The following is a 20251-nucleotide window of genomic DNA, read 5'->3' as shown; positions in this document are numbered from 1 at the left end:
CGCGCAAAATAGGAAAATTGCCTTACTGATTCACCGAACTCAAACATTCACCTGGATTGTGTATTTTCTTTTCAAGTATTACAGCTTAATTTCCTGAAGTGAGGATATAATTTCCCGAACTGACCACCCACAGCTTAATTTAACCTTATTTCGGTTTTGCCCTAGTTTCCTTCATGTAACAAGTACCTGGATACGGCGCAAACTCGCAATAATTCTCAATTTGCATGATTTCTTTTTTCCTGCCTGTTATTGTTAATATATTTTTGCGGCTTAACTCTAACGGAGGGGAGTCGGACACAAACCTTCATGCTCCAGTTGGTTAGTTTATCTTTGCGATTTCCCTTACTCTCCGAACCACCTCCATTTTACAATTTTGTCCAGCTAATAACTTTCATACATGTGTATGCATGTCCCACATTGAATAGTGGAGAATGCTCTACTTGGCGATCATTTAGTTAGTGTTCCTTTGTTGGAGATTGTTGGATCTTGTCTATATTTTTTTACGAAAAACGCGGGGTCAATGCGTAAAAGAAATTCAAAAATTTTTCAACACTTATAGCCATTGGACTTGATAAAAATATGCCCTGGTATGCTTTCTGGATATATGATAATTGACAGAATTATGACTACCGAGTTAAATAAACTATCAAGATGAAATGATAAAGTTTCTTTTTTGTTTTTTTAATATTTTTTAAATTATTTAATTAATTATTTTAATTTTTGATTTTTATTTGTTTTAATCTTATTCATTCTTGATTACCTCCTCATTTACTGTATGCGGATATCATAGTAGGGCTAGTAACCTTTGTTGATAATTCCTTTGGTTGTTTAAAGTGGTGTATCTAAATATATAAATCTGGTTGATTTCCCTCTTTGTTTACACCTGTATATCTAATCTTGTTAATATATTTATTTATTTATCTAAGGACAATAAATACTATACCTTTTGTTTTGTACTTATCTATCTTTTGTTAATCTTATTTAAGATCTAATTGTTATTTGAAATCGAAAATGCCTTCACTCTTTGTTGAGGATATTAAGAATCCTGAACAGGTTATTGAAGAACCTTTACATGAAAAAGGTTCAGATTCTTCGCTGATTAATTCGCTTGCTGTTGAAGATTATGTATCTAAATTCTTAGATATTTCTAATGAAGCTAAATCTAATGATCATAAGGAAAAGAATATGAGTCTTAGAGAAGGGTTCAGAACCTTTCCAAAAGCTGTTATGTGGTCGGTCATTCTTTCTACTGCTTTGATTATGGAAGGTTACGATATGAATTTATTAAACTCTTTCTTTGCTTTCCCAGCTTTCAATAGAAAGTTTGGTAATTATTACCCAGAACTTGGAGAATATCAAGTTCCTGCTAGATGGCAAACTGGACTTAATATGGGTTATAGTTCTGGATGTGTTATTGGTCTTGCTATTGCTGGTTATGTTACTGATATTATTGGTTATAGAAAAACCATGATGTGTTCTTTGGGTTCTTCTATTGCCTTTATCTTCATTCAATTCTTTGCGCCAAATAAGGAAGTCTTATTAACTGCTTATATTCTTATTGGTATCATGTGGGGTTCTGTTCAAACTATTACTGTTACTTATGCTTCTGAAGTTGCACCTACGACTTTACGTGTTTATCTTACAAGTTATGTTAATATTTGTTGGGTGTTTGGTCAATTATTATCTTCTGGTGTTCTTAAAGCTGTTATCAGTACTCTGAATAGTCCAAGTTCTTATAGAATTCCATTTGCCATTCAATGGATTTGGCCAATTCCTATTATGACTGGTGTTTTCCTTGCCCCAGAATCTCCTTGGTATTTAGTTAAAAAGGGTAGAGATGCTGAAGCTAAGCATTCTTTAAAGAGATTATTAACTGAAAATAAGCATTTACCAGATAAGGAAGTTTTAGCAACTGCTATGTTAAGAAAGATTCAAATGACTGTTAAGGAAGAAGAAGCAGTAAATACTGGTGCTACTTTCACTGATTGTTTTAGAGGGATTAACTTTAGAAGAACTAGAATTGCTGCCTTAACTTGGATGTTCCAATCTTGTACTGGTTCTACATTAATGGGATACTCAACTTATTTCTATGAACAAGCTGGTTTAGCTACTTCTATGGCTTTTACTTTCTCAATTATTCAATATATTTTTGGTATTGTTGGAACTGTTGGATCTTGGTTCCTTTCTAGAAGAGTTGGTAGATTCCAAATGTATTTCACTGGATTAGTTTTCCAAAGTATTATCTTACTTATTGTTGGTGGTTTAGGTATTTCATCATCTAAGAGTGCTAAATGGGGTATTGGATCATTATTATTGATTTATACATTTATTTATGATTTAACTGTAGGACCAATTTGTTATGCTATTGTTGCCGAAATTCCATCAGCAAAATTAAGAACCAAAACTGTCATGCTTTCAAGAAACTTGTATAATATTTCCAACATTGTTGTCGGTATCATTACTCCATATATGTTAAACCCAACTGAATGGAACTGGAGAGCCAAAACAGGATTTTTCTGGGCCGGATTCTCCATTACAGCTGCTATTTGGTGTTGGTTTGAATTACCTGAAACCAAAGATAGAACATTTGCCGAATTGGACTTATTATTCGAAGATCGTGTTGCCGCAAGAAAGTTTGTATCGACTGAAGTTGATGTTTTCGATGCTGGTAAGTTAATGGAAAAGTTTGGTGAAGATAACATTAAGACTTTTGTTCAAAACGTCGAAGATAAGAATGATGTTTGAGATGGTATCCTGGGGAATCATAGCCTTTTGTTCTTAATATATAGTTCTTCACATTGATACTGGACTATCTTTGTCTGAGTTAGTCTGTGTAAAATTTAATTCTCAAGTAAATAATTTAATAACGATGAATGAGTTTTCATTTTAGTAGTTGTAGTAATTCAGTAGTTGTAGTAATTCAGTAGTTGTAGTAATTGCAATAGTTATACTATTTAACTTGTGCTTAATTATGCTTAATTATATTCATACGGTAGCGCACACAGTCTCTCTCTCTCTCTCTGAAAAACCTCACACATTTTGTGCGTGTGAGACTTAAAATTTATCCTTAATCAAATCCCACAAGCATAAACTAATCCACCATCTCCAGCACTATTCAGTTTACAGAGGTGTTATTGGAATAGACAGGAGGTGTGAGTGATCGCAGTAACGTGACAGAAGGACGCCACAGGTTTGTAGTACTTTAGAAGGGCCCCTTTTGTTGATTATGTCATACAATAGGAACTATGGCTATAGAGGCTATAGCAATGGATACAGAGATAGTTACAAACGTGGAGGTAGTAATGGTAGTGGTAGTGGTAGTGGTAGTGGTAGTGGGAGTGGATATAATCGACAAGGACCATCACTGGGGAATGGATCTGGATCTGGATCAGGTTCTGATTATGGACACAGTGGTTCATCATATTATTATTCCGGCAGTCGAGGTGTTCATTACCAGTCATCAGATAATCGGTATGTACCGTCGAATGTTAATGAATCATCATCCACTTCCTCTACTACCACCACCACCACCACCACATCAACTAGAGGTCTGAGTTCTGGTATCAATACTCCAAGACCTACTTCCAGTTCTAGTATGACAGCCAGTCCCTATGGGAATGGACCATCATCAGGATCGACGCGTAAGGGTTCTGACCCAACTACGGGGAAGAACCCTAAGGACTCGGAATTCACTAAACTCAAACATCATCGTGAATTTACCAGTACCATCAAGTTTTATAGTGGAATAGATTCCAAACGGAATTATAAAGTTGTGTATGATCCAGAGTTTGATAAATCATTAACTAAAGAAGAACGAAAATCTCGAACTAAAAGGACCAGATTTAATGGAGAATCACTTAGTTCAAGTGAATTAGTGGATCCTCGATTATCAAATGTCGCTCAATATTTCCAGAAACCCAATAAGAAATCCAAGAAATTCCCTTTCAAACAATTACCTCAACCTAAATTTCTATTTGATGGAGATTCTTTAGGTCCAGCCCCTCAAACTGAAGTGGTGGTATGGGATCTTCCATCGTCTATTAGTGAAATTTACTTTTCCAACTTTATAAAGAGTTTTGGAGACCCTATTAAAGAAGTTAAATTCATTAATGATCCTGATTTTGCTGTACCATTAGGAGTTGCTACTTTTAAATTTCAGGGTAATCCTGAAAAATCCATGAAATTAGCTAAAAGATTAATTAAATTAGTTCAAACTGATCATATTAAGATCGATGGAGAGAACTTGAGAGTCGGATTGAATGATCATGATGATGTGCTTCTTAAAAGACGAATTGATCTGGCTAGTGCTAAGCTAAAGACACTAAAGATTAAGAGAGATCGAGAAGAAAAGGAACGATTGAAACGTCAAGCTGAACAACAGGAGTTACTCAAGAAACAGGAGATGAGAAGAAAAGAGCAGGAAAGCAAAGCAGCCGCCGCCGCAGCAGCAGCTGTAGTAACAGGAGCAGCAGCAGGAGCAGCAGGAGCAACAGCATCTACGACATCCTCATCATCTTCTTCAGCAGCAGCCATTGCTGCTTCTACTTCTACTGGTTCAGTACACGATTCAACACCAAAAGCGCATTCAAAGTATAGACCAAACTCGACTACTCTCTCAGTTCGTCATCATAGTAAAGTCATAGACGGAATCTTTCTTCCAAAGGAACTTAAGAAATATGTTAAAGATAGACCATATATAATTATTCATGATAAGTATGTTCCTACTAAGAAAGTGTCGTCACTGGATATTAAACGAGCCTTAAGGAAATATGATTGGACAAGAGTTCTTTCCGATAGAACTGGATTTTATATTGTATTTAATACCATTAAAGAATGTGAAAGATGTTTTATTAATGAAGATGCAAGAAAATATTTTGAATATAATTTATATATGGAACTTGCCGTACCGGAAGGATATGATGGAATTAAAAATGGAGAATCAGATGATGAAGATTTCTTTGAAAATTCAGTAACTAAGAAGAATGATGTAATTGAAGAAGCTACTAATATGTTAGTAAGAGAATTTCAAACATTTTTATCAAAAGATATTCGAGAAAGAATTATTGCTCCTGCTATTTTAGATTTACTTAGTCATGATAAATATCCTAAATTAGTTGAAGAATTAAAATCTAAAGAATCTCAAGCTAAACCAATTCAAGAGCCAGTGAATTTGAATACTCAACTTAAACAGGATGCCCTTAATATCTTATCTAAGAAGAAAATAGAACAACAAATGTTACCGTCTTTCAAGAGGAAGAACAATGATAAACCATCATTAAAACATATAAAGCCTCATAAGAAACTTAACTTAATCCCTATGCAACATGCTCTTAACTTTGATCATGATTCAGAAGAAGATGAAGATGATTCAAGTAGACCATTAACTCCTGTCTCCAGGCCATTGAAACGAGATATTGGTAAGACTGATATCATTGAAGAGGAAGCAAAGAAGAAAGCCAAGACTGCTACATTACCATTCTATGAATCTTCCTCTGAAGAAGAAGAAGAGGAAGAAGAAGAAGAAGAAGAAGAAGAAGAAGAAGAGGAAGAGGTGGCAGTAGAAGAACAACAAGAAGAAGAACATAAACTAGAAGAAGTTCAAGATGAAGAAATGGAGGAAGAAGAAGTTAAGGCTGAAGTCAAAGATGAAGAAGATTACTCCAACGTTGAGCTCAAATTCCAACCTTCCGAGATTGGACCTATACCCGTATATGAAGAGTATCCTTATGATTTCAAAGAAGCATTTGATTTGGAAGTCTTACAACAATTTATTAAAGATGATGAAGATATGAAGTATGCCAAAGATGTAATTACCGAAGTAGTGGGTGATAAGTTGGAAGTAGAAAATGTCGATTATTGGGCATGGAAACAACGTAATATGAAACAAGCATCCCACGAGATTGTTGAAGATATTGATTTAATTGAGAAATTAGATCCAAGATTAGATTCGGAGACTGGAAGTTCTAGAAGTGATGGATTTAAGAAGATTTCTGATATAGATAAAGCTGAATATTTACCTCATCGTCGGAAATTGGATAAACCACTTAAAACCATTCAACATGAAGATGAGATGGATGATAATACTGGTCGGGGAACAGAAAATACTAATTCTAATACTACCAATAATGCTATACAAAGTTCTCGAGTTAATCGGGCTAACAATAGAAGATTTGCTGCTGATATTACGGCTCAATTAGGTAATGAGACTGAAGTATTAAGTTTGAATGCATTAACCAAAAGAAAGAAACCTGTATCATTTGCTCGATCTGCTATTCATAATTGGGGACTTTATGCGCTTGAACCTATTGCAGCTAAAGAAATGATTATTGAATATGTAGGAGAAAGTATTAGACAACAAGTGGCAGAACATCGAGAAAAGAGTTACTTGAAAACGGGGATTGGATCATCATATCTTTTTAGAATCGATGAGAATACGGTCATTGATGCTACCAAGAAAGGAGGCATAGCCCGATTCATTAATCATTGTTGTAGTCCTAGTTGTACAGCTAAGATCATTAAAGTTGAAGGTAAAAAGAGAATTGTTATCTATGCATTAAGAGATATCGATGCTAATGAAGAATTAACTTACGATTATAAGTTTGAAAGAGAGACTAATGATGAAGAAAGAATCAGATGTCTTTGTGGTGCTCCTGGCTGTAAGGGCTACTTGAACTAGTGTATAGTAGTAGTACTACCAGTAGTAGTAGTAGTAGTAGTAGTAACAGTACTCCTTACTAATAGTATGTAATACTACTAGTAGTAGGAGTAGTACTACAGTATGTAACAGTATGTGTATTAGTGTAGCAGATGTCCCATTTGGGTCTAAATATACATAAATAGATGAGATGTTTACAAGAGCCGTTTCAAGATGGGATATCATAGAGTAATTATTCCGCATTGGGAGAATATATAAATAAGACCAAAAGGTTTTAAAGAAATTCACGTGACTCGGTTCTGCAAAGGGAAATTTAATAACGATACAATAAAATTGTTTTGTAATTGACCTAATGCGGAAAATCATAAACATCCTAAACTTTTTCTCCCACTGTTTGTAGCAGCTATTCGTCCTAAACAGGAAACACCATACTAATGAATAATTTCCACTACCAAGTCCTTTATATATTCTTTTTAATATCGTCACAAACCATCTATTGGAATTCTTTTCTATTAACTATACCAGCAGGACCTGAATTGGGAAGTTGTATAGTGAGTAAGTGAGGAATCATTTACTAAAAGTGTACTAAAATAACCGACCCGACTTATATAGAATTAGCCGACGGAACTTAACAGCTACAACTACAACCAAAAAGAAAGAAAGAAAGAGAAAGAAAAGTCATGTCCAGTGTTCGTGCTCAACCCTTGCAGCCTTTAAATAGTGGCCAACTCAATACTAGAGCCAATAACATAACTCCCATCAAGTCCACCAGACGGACGAAGGATGTACAACAACCAGAAAATGTTGGAGTTGGAATAGGAGCTGCTGGAGCTGTTGGAGCTACTGGAGCTGGAGCTGGAGCCGGTGCTGATGCAGTTAAGCCTAAGAAAAAGAAGGAAAAGTTATCTGCGTTATGTAAAACTCCTCCTTCTATAGTTAGAACCAGAACCGGAAGAGATTATCGTCGTGGAACTTTCTTAGGAGAAGGAGGATTTGCTAGATGTTTCCAAATGAAAGATGATTCCGGTCAAATCTATGCTGCTAAGACGGTAGCTAAAGCATCTATTAAGAATGAAAAGACTAAAACCAAATTATTATCAGAAATTAAGATTCATAAATCACTAAAACATGCTAATATTGTTAATTTTATTGATTGTTTTGAAGATGATATTAATGTCTATATCTTATTAGAAATATGTCCAAATCAATCATTAATGGAATTATTAAAAACAAGAAAGAGAATATCTGAACCTGAAGTACGTTATTTTATGGTCCAAATTGTTGGAGCAATTAAATATTTACATTCAAGAAGAGTTATTCATAGAGATTTAAAATTAGGTAATATCTTTTTCGATCCAGAAATGAATCTTAAAATTGGAGATTTTGGTTTAGCATCAGTATTACCATCAACTGATTCAAGAAAATATACAATTTGTGGTACACCAAATTATATTGCTCCTGAAGTTTTAGGTGGTAAAAATACTGGTCATAGTTTTGAAGTTGATATTTGGGCTATTGGAATTATGATGTATGCTTTATTAATTGGTAAACCTCCATTTCAAGCTAAAGATGTTCAAGTTATTTATGAAAGAATTAAAAAGACTGAATATTATTTCCCTGAAGATAAAGTAATATCTGATTCAGCTAAGGATTTAATTAAAGATTTATTAAGTTTAAATCCTCTTAATAGACCAACAATTGATGATATTTTAAATTATGAATGGTTTAAAGGTCCATTCCCCGATAAGACTCATGAATTAAGTTTACATACAACACCAATTGGACTTCAAAATATTCCAAAACATGAATCAGCCATTAATTTTACTAATACAAAGGCTAATGCAGGAATTTATACCCCAAGAAATAAGAATCCAGTAGAAATTTTAAGATCAGATTTACAATCAGAACAACCAAAGGCATTATTACCTCAATCATTATCACCAAATGATACAAGACAAAAATATCAAGAAGTTGATCCAAATTCTTTAGGTAAACCAAGAAAATTTAATTTTAATAGTCTTTATTCTACTTCAATTAAACATCTTAATCAAATTTGTTTTGAAACTTATCAAAATATGAGAAGATTAGAATATTCTGTTCATGAATCTATTGATACATTAGAATTACCTAGATGTGAAAATCCTACATTAATTAGTAAATGGGTTGATTATTCAAATAAATATGGATTTTCTTATCAATTAAATAATGATGATATTGGAGTATTATTTAATGATGATAATACATTTTTAAAACTTCATAATTCTGATAGATTTTTAGAATTAATTTATCATGAAAATGAAGGTTGGACATGTATTGAAAATTCCAGTAGTCAACCTCCATCACAAGCTAAAAGACAATTAGAAATTGTAGATTTCTTTGCCAAATATATGAACAGTAATCTTTCAAAAGTTAGTGAGAATGAAGAAAGAAAGGAAACTGTATTTTTAAGAAGGTATACTCGTACATCCGAATATATTATGTTTGAAATGACTAATGGAAATTTCCAATTTAATTTTAAAGATCATCATAAGATATGTGTATCTAAATCAGGTTTAGCAATTACTCATATTTCACCTAATAGAACTATTCAAACTCATCCATTAATTTTAATTTTAAAAGAAGGTAATTTCCCATCTAATGAAGTTCCAGAATGTTTAGATAAGATTTCTGTAATTAAGGAAGCTATTAAGAAGAAGGCATTTAAGGATGCATAAACAGATAAACAAATAAACAAATAAATAAACAAACAAACAAATAAAGAAAGCATACATAAGTTAGACCATTCGTATACCGTTATTTCATTTCATAAAAGTTCTCTTAGAATACTGTACTATTAGATAATTAATTGTTATATACATTGCATAAAGAATGTTAGTTGTAGAAGTAGTATACTATGTACTGTAGTATACTATGGACACTGTGTAGTACAGTTATCTACACTGTGTAGTACAGGTATCTACACTGTGTAGTACAGTTATCTACACAGTATAGTATAATGTATAACACAGTTATCTTCATTGTTATATCATCTCTATTCCTCTGTTATAGCAACTCTATTACACTACACTACACTACTTTAATACTGTTATCATTCGCATTCATACTGTACCACTTCCATCACACACACTCTCACAGCACATTTCGTTACACTTTATTTACTCACTACTCACTTACTCACTACTAACTTTACTCATTATTAATACATTAATATTACTTAAATATTACTTATAGAAACTAGTATACAGGGTAAATATGCTTATAAACCATAAATTCAAAATTACCTAATAATCATCATCTACAGCCAAACTTTGAATTTGCCATTCCTTTTCAAATTTAGTCTTTATACGAGCTAATTCTTCAATAATTGATGAACATGCTTTAACAAGTGCTTTACGAGGACTATAATCTTCTTCAGTTTGAATTCTTAATAAGAAATTAGCAAATAATGGATGCTCGACTTTATAAGCAGCAAAGATAACTTTAGGATCTTTAAGTAACTGAGCTCTTAATAAATTAGCAAGTGTATGATCTTCTCTTTCTATCTTGACGATGGCCGCATTGGGTACTTTAGTGTCGGGGATGATTTTGATTCTATAAAAGTTAGTAAACAATATTTTAATCACAGGGTGGGGGTGCCTATACTTACTTCTCCACTCCATCGGGTAAGATGAACAATTCGAATCTGTCGGGAGCGTTCATATTGTTGATTAGTTAGTTAATAGTGTAATGGTAATACTTTAGTTGTTGAACAATTAGTGAAAAATACACTACTAGCAAAAAAGAAAACTAAAGGCTAAAAAGAGTCACATGATACATCACATGCTAAATCACGTGCACCGATGTCGCGCGACACGGCCCACACTTTTCATTACCCGGCGCACGACATGCCTCGGCCAGCTGGGGATTTTCAGAATCTTTACCCTCCCACCAATAGTCCATCATCCTACTAACACTAATTACAACTCACTGAAATAGCTTCAAATCTGTTGCCAATCAGCGTGTGTACACCCCACGACCGAATTCTACTAGTTTGTCTGATTTTATACGTGTTTTCCGCTAGTTCTACACCCTTGTACAAGCTAATATAGCCTTTCCCACTACCATTAACTATGGCCAGTCAACAGGATCCGTGGAACTCACAACGGCCTTTGGGTCAACAGTTTAAGTATGTATAAATGGTCTAGTCATGTTGTCATAGCCTTTACTAACATTTTTAGTCGTCAACATCCTCCGGTGTTACCCCCACCGGCCTCCTTAGAAACAGGTATGTATCTTTACAGTGTACAGTGTACAGTGTACATGGTATACAGAGAGTAGTCTATAGAGTAGTATACAATGTACTGAACCAGTATATAGTATACTGTACTAGTCTATAATGTACTGCACCAGTCTACAATGTACTAGACATTCCATCAGTCCACTACTAACACGTTTAGGCGGCCAATTCTACCCTCTCCCCAGCTTAGCCAGCTTGGGTAACCCTCAGGGTCACAGCTTTAGTATTCCATCAATTAACTCCAATGACTCTGATCCCAATAGACCTCAAGATATAAGAAGAACTTCTGGTTCAGCCACTCAATTACCTCCCCCAGCATCAATTGCTCCTGATCCTCAATCTCAAGTACCTCCACCTCCACCTCAATCTCAAGGTCCACCACCTCCACCTCAACAACCAATTGCTGGAATTCCTAATAGATCAACTACTACCAGTGTATATCGTCCATTAAATGTTAAAGATGCCTTATCATATTTAGATCAAGTTAAGATTCAATTCTATAATCAGGCGGATGTATACAATAACTTTTTAGATATTATGAAAGATTTTAAATCTCAAAGTATTGATACTCCTGGAGTTATTGATCGAGTCTCCAGTCTCTTTCGTGGTCATCCTAATTTGATTCAGGGCTTTAATACTTTCTTACCTCCTGGGTATAGAATCGAATGTTCTTTAGATCCTTCTGATCCTAATCCTATTAGAGTCACAACTCCTACGGGGACCACTACGAGACCTAATCTTGATATGACTCAGAGATGGAATGGTGAACCAGTACAACAACAGGCACAAGCACAAGCACCACTACCACCAACTCAACAACAGCAACAACAACAACCATCGCAAGACGATGTCAACCAGCCCGGTGGCCAGATTGAGTTCAACCATGCCATTTCATATGTCAACAAGATCAAAACAAGATTTGCTAATCAACCGGATATCTATAAACAATTCTTGGAGATTCTTCAAACCTACCAACGTGAACAGAAACCCATTAGTGAAGTATATGAACAAGTGACAGTATTATTTGCCAACTCCCCTGATCTTCTTGATGACTTTAAACAATTCTTACCGGATACTTCTAATCAAGCATATCCTGCACAAGTGGCTGCACCATCTGATGGTTATTATAATGGTACTGGAGCTGGAGCTGGAACTGCAACTGGATCTGGTCCATCTCAATTACCTCCTGTAGGTAATTTCCAACAACCACCTTCAGCAGGTTATAATGGACCTCAAGGTCCTTATGGACAAATGACTTATCCTCCAACTACAGGTAGTCCTGAACCTCATGAAGATATGAGGAAAAAGAAGTCTGTATCTGAAGGTTATGCCTATGATACTAATTATAATCAAGAAGCTCAAGTGTCTGGCGTAAGGTCCGGTATTCAACCAGTTGGTAAGATTAGTTCTAAATCTCCTGGAGCTAAAAATGGACCTGGTATTACTGGTACCAATACCTCCACTACCACTACCAGTACTACTAGTACTATTGGTACTACCTCTACCACTACAGTAGCTAATACAGCTGCTCCAACTTTAGTACCTGGAATTCCAGAACCAGTACCTGCTTCAGGTACAGTTAATGTATCATCACTTCTGGAAGAAATCTCATTTTTTGATAAAGTCAAGAAAGCCATTGGCAATAAACAAACTTATAATGATTTCCTTAAAGTCTTAAACCTTTTCTCTCAGGATATCATTGATAAACATACATTAATTGAACGAGTTGAAGGATTTATTGGAGATACACATCCCGATTTACTTAATTGGTTTAAAATCTTTGTTGGTTATGAAGAGAAACCCCTTCATATCGAGAATATCACCTTTAAGAAACATCAATTAGAATTATCTTTATGTAAAGCTTATGGACCCTCATATCGTCAATTACCTAAAGCAGAAACTTATATGCCATGTTCAGGTCGAGATGAAATGTGTTGGGAAGTTCTTAATGATGAATGGGTTGGACATCCTACTTGGGCTTCAGAAGATTCAGGATTTATAGCTCATCGTAAGAATCAATATGAAGAGATTCTCTTTAAGATTGAAGAAGAACGATTAGAATTTGATTATTATATGGAATCTAATTTAAGAACCATTCAAACTTTAGAAACTATTGCTAATCGGATAGCTAATATGAGTCCTGAACAAAAGGCTAATTTTAAATTACCTCCTGGTTTAGGACATAATTCCACAACTATCTATAAGAAAGTTATTCGGAAAGTTTATGATAAAGATCGAGGATTTGAAGTGATTGATGCTCTTCATGAGAATCCTGCTATAGCTGTTCCTATAGTACTTAAAAGACTTAAACAAAAGGATGAAGAATGGAAGAGAGCTCAACGAGAATGGAATAAAGTATGGCGAGAAATGGAACAGAAGGTATTTTTCAAATCTCTTGATCATTTGGGATTATCATTTAAACAGGCTGATAAGAAACTCTTGACGGTTAAACAATTGGTTAGTGAAATAAGTACCGTTAAAGTCGAACAACAGAATAAGAGATTACATCCATTAACTCCTAAACCTCAAGAACAATTACAGTATACGTTTGGTGATGAACAAGTGCTCTTTGATATCTTGAAATTGGCTGATGTGTTCATCAATAGAACATCCAATTATAGTTCGAATGATCGAGAAAAGCTTAGTCAATTCTTTCAATTCTTTGTATCTCTCTTCTTTGGTATTCCACCTGAAGTTGTTGAGAGTGGAGTAGCTTCTAGAGGCAAAGTTGAGAAGGAAAAGGAGAAAGCTGTTGAAAGAGAACGAGAAAGAGATTCAGAGACTGATGATATTCTGGAATCTTCAGATAGTACAGTCAATTCCAAAAAGAGAGGTAGAGAATCAGACTTGTTACGGAATGTGCTTAAGAAACAATCGACTAAATCCAAGAAAGAAGATCGTGGTGATTCTCCTACACCTCAAGCTGCTGTGGAAGAAGATAATGAAGTTCTTGATGAACTTGAGAAGTCGAGTGAAGTATGGATTAAGACTGCCAACACCAAATTCTCGCTTAAGTATGATGGAATCCAAGAAACAGCTAGAGATAAGTATATCTTATTCTGTAATACCACCATCTACGTATTCTTCCGTCATTTACGAACACTTTACGATCGATTATTGGAAGTTAAGAGTATGAATGAAGTGGTTAGTAAAGAGATACGTAATCGTAAACATCCTCAATTCGCTAAGGATTTGAATTTATTACCTCATCAACTTGAAGATATGGGGATAGAAATTGTCGGCACTAAGAATTGTTATAAACAAGTATTGGAATTACTGGAACGATTAATTGAAGGAGATATTGATCATCAATGGTATGAAGAAACCTTACGTCAAGGTTATAGAAACAGAGCCTATAAGTTATATACGGTTGATAAAGTAGTTCAAGCGTTAGTTAAACATATGCATAGTATGATTAGTGATTCTCGAACTTCAGAAATGATGGTATTATTTGAAAGTGATCGTACTAATCCAACATCTACAGCTAAGGATCAAATACTTAATAGAATGCATGTAAGACTGCTTATGGCCAGTGATGAACATATGTTTAAAATCACTTATCAACCTCTGACTACGAGTGTTAATATTCAATTTGTTGGATTGGATGATTTAACCATTAATGATCATGAGAATGCTGAAGAAAAGTATAATTATTATGTTACCAGTTATATTATGCTGCATCCTACAGAAGGTGTAGCTGCATCTAAACTTAATATGCCATTTGCTCGATCATTTATTGATGCTGTGGATGAAGATCAATGTGTAGGCCGAGCTTATTCCGGATTAAAAGTATCGATTTGTGAGAATTCTTATCGACTCTTCTTTGAAGCCAATAGTCATGATGAGTTTATTGCTGACTCTGTATATACGAGAAAGCCCGAAGAACCTTCTCGTAAGGATAAGGTAGAGATGTTACGTAAGTTGGTGGATGATGAAGAAGTGGGGTGGAAGAAGAATGGAGGAGATGGAGATGAGGAGAGAGTGAGGGTGTTGTTTGCTAAGGGAGTCAAGGCATACAGAGAGGCTGTTGAAGCTGCGGAAGCCACTGAGGCAGCCGAGGCAGTAGCTGAAGCTGAAGCTGAAGCCGAAGCAGTAGCCGAAGCAGAAGCTGTAGAGGCTAAGGCAGTAGAGGCCAAGGCAGTAGAAGCCAAAGAAGCAGCAGTAGAAACTGCTCCAGCCACTACAGCCACGACCACAGGAGCCACAGACGATACCACCATCCAGGACGCCAACGACACCACGGCCGACGACACGGCGCACTCGGTCGAGAGTTAGTTAAAGTAGTAGTGTTATTATTTGTATTGTTTATTATTGTTTATGTACAACTATCTGAAGTTTGTCTGAGTAATCTTCATGGCCAAATTACTAATGGCCATATCATGAGCGTGTCTTTCTCGCAGTTTGAGTTGTTTGACTACATACCTCTTTTCATTGCGAGCTATAAGGAGTCGTAAGAGCATATCCTCACGTGCCTTATTGACGACTGTCGGATCTTGCCGAGACTGTTGATCAAGAGCTGCAGCTTCTCGTCGAGTCCGGATAGTCGCATGAGCTCTAATGGTTCTGGTTCTGGATCGAGTAAAGAGTCGTGTGAGGCCATGGCCACTGTACGGAGTAGTAGTGGTAGAAGAGGATTCACTGAGTTGATCCACTTGTTGAATTAGCCAGGCAGTGTCCTTGTAGTATAAGTCGGGGAGGAGGAGTAGTGATTGGTACTTTGGGTTCAGCAGTACATCCACTACGTCACTATCAAAGAATCCCTTCATACTGTCGAGCCAGTAGAAGAGAGCATTGAATTCCGTACGGTTGATGGACGTAGATCTATGAAGAGTGGCCATGGCCGAACTGAATGTACTGTGGAGACTGAGATTTACTGAACCTCTAATGAGCAATTGGAGTGAAGATGCTGAAGTTAATCTCGGTAATATCATATCATCTATATGAGATACCACCAAGTTCCATGTAGCTTCAATGACCTGTTGAAGTAGTTCTCTCGTTAGAGACTGCGCTAACACTTGTAAGTTAGTGTTCAAGTAGTGTTTGAGAGGATCCAACACATGCTCCACTTCATCCTCGGTGGGTTCTCTCTTCCCACTACAGATGGTCGATAACGTAGTCACCGACAAGTAGCTGGCGATCGAACTATCAAACTTCTCGACTATACACTTAATGGACCGATCTTGACTTCGTTGAAGCGATCGGAATGCCTTACCCATAAGAAACATCGCATCTCCACTCTCTTTCTCTACAGATACTTCTACTACCAAAGTGCCTTGAACTCCAACTTGAAGTTCAAACTCTTGTGGTGTTCCATCACTGGAGAACTTTCGGAAATCAAACTCCTTAGACGATCGGCCACAGAGGAGTGATTCCTTATGGCCTTCATCCCATACGCCTAGCGATAACTTTAGCACGTTGGAGTTGGGTACGGTGATTTCAAACTCTTCATCCCATTCCAAACTGGTAGAACTGGTTAAGGTTCTGGTTTTACCAATGACTCGTTCCGACGCTATGTCGATGAGTTGGATGTAGGGATGTCCCACTTTGGCCGAGTTGCCTGAGGCATCCAAACACATCAAGTTATCTGCTCGAACAACTCGAATGGTATACACATGACTGGTACTGGTGGTGGAGGAGGCGATGGACGACACATCTCCTGACTTGATGGTATCCAAAGTCGTCAAATACTCTATGACTTTACTGAGATCATTGAGGGCCACACAGGTCTCTCTCCTGAACTTAAAGTTGGGATTATGTTCCTTATCTATGAGCTCAGCTGCCACTCGACTACTGATGGTTTCACTAAAGTCAATGGCTCCATTAGACACTCCTCGTAAGAACTTGGCATAGATCCGAGCCAGTTGATCCGCATTGGTCCATTCAAGTTCATCTATAGTACTTCGGATATCATTGACAAACTTAAACATATCCTTTGGTGAAGTACTGAACTTTTGATCTTCCTGTAGAGGTAGAAATGTATCCATTTGGATGGAACTGGCCACAATGTCTCGAATTCTTTGGGGGATATGTTCAGCATACTCATACGCCACGGGGAAGAGGATCTGTTCAATGTTATCTATAACACCATGAGGATGTTCAAGGACTCGGCCTAATTCTTCAAAGTACTTGGTATTGGTGCTTCTAGCTATCTGGAGCTTGATAAAGGTGGTAAGAAACTCCACATCAACGGTTCGACTATCAACCAATTGCTGAAATACACTAAAGATATGTTTGAGAGACTTGTAGATGGACTTGGAACTGAACAAGAGTTCGTACAAGGTATCATCATCGTAGTGACTGATATGCTTCAATAGCTGGACGGAATCTCGCGAGAAGAACATGGCACTAATCACAAGCGATAGATGATCCACTCGAACATTTCCAAGTAATGGTAGTTTGAATTTAGTGCCTAGACCATCGAAATCATTCTCTAATTTCGTAAGTAATTGTGCTACATCGGTGATTTCTAGCTTCCGATTCCGAGGAATTCGCTTATACAAATGCTTATACCGAGCGATAGTCAAGTTTAATAATGAACTCTTTAATCGATGCTCCCATTTGGTTATTAATCCTGTAGCTTCAACTCGGGGGAATAAGATATCTGATACGATATTATCATGAAGAAATGCTGAAAATACTAAACATCGAGATGGTTTAGAGCCATAGATATCTGGTACACAATTCTTAATGGTTAGAGCCACTTTATTATATGTCAAAGTAAGATTCTGAGTCCATTGATTTTGATCCTTAATGGACCATTTATGCTTATCATTCCATGCCAAATTCCCCTCTTGAAGCACCTTCTTACACATATCAAGAGCCTTTATGGCGAGGGGGATATCAAAGATATAATCTTCATTGAGGGTTATATCATCATCAACATTAATGGCTGTATAGATGGCTACTGCTCGAGTAGGATGATCTACAAACCAAGTGGTGTATAAGAGTCGTAATAAACTTAGACAATCATTGGATAGGAGAAAGTCTGAGGTTTGACTCTGAGTCTGTAATGATAATCGAATGAACTTTATCAAATAAGCATACCGTTGTGAATATGGTGGAAGTATATAGTACTTATCTCCTGCTAGGGAAGGAAGTGATATTAGTTTATGCTTATCTGGTACTCGATATTTCTCCAGTAATCGGAGTGTTTCACTCGTCTGGTGATCCTTCCATCGCTCATATCCTTCGTTAGTACTGAAAGTTCCAGCACTAACATATTCATCATTGAGAGTTTGAATATCTCGATGATATGCCTTTGACTGTGCATAAGGTTTGAGTCTATTCACATCATTCTGAAGTGAAGCTCGTGACTTACCAAATACTCGTTCCACTACCAGCACCACTACCAGGTCTATATCATTTACCTGATACGATGGGTCGAGGAACTGAGCATGTGATAAGTCTATATATCGTGAAGATCTTGGATTTAACATTCGTATACTTTCTTCAAATTTGGCTACCAAAGGTTCTCTATTCTTATCATTCTTAAGTGTTTCTATTACGATCTTAACAAATGTAATAGTATGATTAGATACTAATTTATTAATCTCTTTACTATCAGTATAATTACTACTTGTAATGATCTTAGTTGATGCTTGAGCAAATCTCGCCACAAGTGCCAGAGGTTTCAAATCTATTGGAAATGAGGGTTGCATCAGATCGGTATAAAACCGTAAGAGTGAGTTTCTTGTTAAAGTATCATAATGATCTTTTGGTTGATTCAATGCTATGGATTTCAATTTGGCTCGTAAGTTCTTCATTAAAGTAATGGGTAACAGGACATCGTCTGTGGGTGGAACTGCGGCTGAAACAGGTACTCTGAAGCGTGCCTCATTGGAATATTCAAGTAATACCACTTTCACTACCGCTTCATAGAGTCTATCCGTTTCAATCTCATCACTTGATCTTCCTGATAGTATGGACTGATTGGTACCGTCACTCATTGTACAGAAGGCCAAATTTCTTGGTTGTTTCACTGTTTGAATAGTGGGCCTCTGCACTATGTTGTTGCCGGTTCAATGTCTCGTGACACGCTGTAGTTGATCGTCCAGTGGGGGGAACTGTTTATCGGATTAAGGCCCTTTTAGTGATGTAATGGGTAAACAAAAAAGAACGCCAAAATTATTGGCGTGGGGTCTGTGTGCAGGAGCGCGCTACCATACACATTATAAATAAGACATATAATACATTTACAGATATACACAATTTATGAAAGTTATAGCCTATTCCTCAGATGACTCACTTGGATCACTGTGGATGACCAGATCTACTGAGCCGGGCTCAGATTTAACGGGCGCAGGCGTCATAGTCCACGCCACGCCATCAACCTCATCGGGTTTTATTAAATGTTTCGAAAGGAGTTTGTTCATTTCAAAGGCTCCGACAGATTCTAGAAGGTGAGAGAGTTAGTTAGTAAATGGTGGTGGTGGTGCCATACAAATTCAGACACAGCGATAGGAATAGGAGGATACGTACTTTTCTTGAATAGTTTCTGGAACTTGTCGTCGCAGATAATGAATCGCTTATCCTTAGGATCTTGCATGTCGTGGCTCTTGATGTAAGCCCATAATTGTTTAACGACATGGGGCCGTGGTAACTTGGGAGCTCCCACTATGGCCTCAAGATCTGGGGATAGAATCATTTCTCTCATGAATACATTCTCTCGATCACTGGATACTTTCCGTTTCTTAACTTCCTTGACAGGCCGGTCTCTCGTCTTACGAGATCTAACAATGGGTCCACTGATCTCTGACCGCAGAAGTCGCGCGGCCATTATCGCATCCTGTCGTTCGATCTCGTCTCGTCTCTCCTTTTCTGACTTCTCCAGTTCCTCACGTTTACTGATGAGATCGTAGTACTGAGTGAGGATCACCTCGTTGATTTCCTTCTACATTAAAATTGTTAGCACTCATTCCGCACAACTAAAATGCCAATATACTAAATTACTAATCAGTATATCAGATTCTCTAATACATACCTTATGTGGTAGGAGATTAACTCCGAAGAGTTCCTGTAAAGCATTTCGGATCCGTTTCACTGTGATCTGTTCCAAGTCCGCTACACTCAATATGGCCTAATTTACAGTATGTTAGTATTTGACTCATTTGATAATATATGAGTTGGTTACTTACGTCTATTGTAGGGAGATACCGATCCGCATTGAAGGGGTCCGACATGTCCTGTGATGATTGTTGTGGTGGTTTCGGTGGTTGTTGTACGGCGAAACCCTCTCATACAAAAACTTTGGGGGCTTGTCCCTTTACTGCAGGTTTGGAAGGAGGGCCGACCGAGAACTGTATGCAGGAAATTACAGAAAA

The 20251-nt window shown here is 36.7% G+C and overlaps 7 protein-coding genes across 7 annotated transcripts; 4 read left to right on the top strand and 3 right to left on the bottom strand. All coding sequences in view use genetic code 12, as the record gives it.

The window, feature by feature from the left end:
* Positions 1 to 932: 932 nt before the first annotated feature.
* RJT21DRAFT_121971 (maltose permease) lies at positions 933 to 2897 on the top strand. Its single transcript, XM_064882262.1, has one exon. The coding sequence runs from the start codon at positions 1012 to 1014 to the stop codon at positions 2743 to 2745; it is 1734 nt and encodes a 577-aa protein (XP_064737455.1). The 5' UTR covers positions 933 to 1011; the 3' UTR covers positions 2746 to 2897.
* A 184-nt stretch (positions 2898 to 3081) lies between these two features.
* On the top strand, positions 3082 to 6904 carry SET1 (histone methyltransferase). Its single transcript, XM_064885738.1, has 4 exons — positions 3082 to 3329; positions 3393 to 4456; positions 4592 to 5551; positions 5633 to 6904. Exons 1-4 carry the CDS (start codon positions 3227 to 3229, stop codon positions 6674 to 6676), a joined length of 3171 nt encoding a protein of 1056 aa, XP_064737454.1. The 5' UTR covers positions 3082 to 3226; the 3' UTR covers positions 6677 to 6904.
* Positions 6905 to 6942: 38 nt separating this feature from the next.
* CDC5 (polo kinase) lies at positions 6943 to 9568 on the top strand. Its single transcript, XM_064882261.1, has one exon. The coding sequence runs from the start codon at positions 7336 to 7338 to the stop codon at positions 9367 to 9369; it is 2034 nt and encodes a 677-aa protein (XP_064737453.1). The 5' UTR covers positions 6943 to 7335; the 3' UTR covers positions 9370 to 9568.
* A 275-nt stretch (positions 9569 to 9843) lies between these two features.
* On the bottom strand, positions 9844 to 10385 carry RPB11 (DNA-directed RNA polymerase II core subunit). The gene is made up of 2 exons (XM_064882260.1): positions 10302 to 10385; positions 9844 to 10246 (listed from the first exon to the last, which is right to left on the bottom strand). Exons 1-2 carry the CDS (start codon positions 10352 to 10354, stop codon positions 9937 to 9939), a joined length of 363 nt encoding a protein of 120 aa, XP_064737452.1. The 5' UTR covers positions 10355 to 10385; the 3' UTR covers positions 9844 to 9936.
* A 225-nt stretch (positions 10386 to 10610) lies between these two features.
* On the top strand, positions 10611 to 15227 carry SIN3 (transcriptional regulator). The gene is made up of 3 exons (XM_064883387.1): positions 10611 to 10820; positions 10873 to 10919; positions 11092 to 15227. Exons 1-3 carry the CDS (start codon positions 10765 to 10767, stop codon positions 15204 to 15206), a joined length of 4218 nt encoding a protein of 1405 aa, XP_064737451.1. The 5' UTR covers positions 10611 to 10764; the 3' UTR covers positions 15207 to 15227.
* Positions 15228 to 19106, bottom strand: RJT21DRAFT_121963 (uncharacterized protein). Its single transcript, XM_064882259.1, has one exon. The coding sequence runs from the start codon at positions 18875 to 18877 to the stop codon at positions 15257 to 15259; it is 3621 nt and encodes a 1206-aa protein (XP_064737450.1). The 5' UTR covers positions 18878 to 19106; the 3' UTR covers positions 15228 to 15256.
* Positions 19107 to 20226, bottom strand: RJT21DRAFT_121962 (uncharacterized protein). The gene is made up of 4 exons (XM_064882258.1): positions 20066 to 20226; positions 19912 to 20007; positions 19410 to 19821; positions 19107 to 19323 (listed from the first exon to the last, which is right to left on the bottom strand). The coding sequence occupies exons 1-4, from the start codon at positions 20108 to 20110 to the stop codon at positions 19157 to 19159; spliced, it is 720 nt and encodes a 239-aa protein (XP_064737449.1). The 5' UTR covers positions 20111 to 20226; the 3' UTR covers positions 19107 to 19156.
* Positions 20227 to 20251: the final 25 nt, after the last annotated feature.

Source organism: Scheffersomyces amazonensis (assembly GCF_036850825.1).
Source record: "Scheffersomyces amazonensis strain UFMG-HMD-26.3 chromosome Unknown RJT21scaffold_5, whole genome shotgun sequence".
In the NCBI taxonomy this organism is placed as follows: Eukaryota; Fungi; Ascomycota; class Pichiomycetes; order Serinales; family Debaryomycetaceae; genus Scheffersomyces; species Scheffersomyces amazonensis.
The sequence above is the reverse complement of the archived record's forward strand: the minus strand, read 5'-3'. Positions and strand labels throughout refer to the sequence as shown.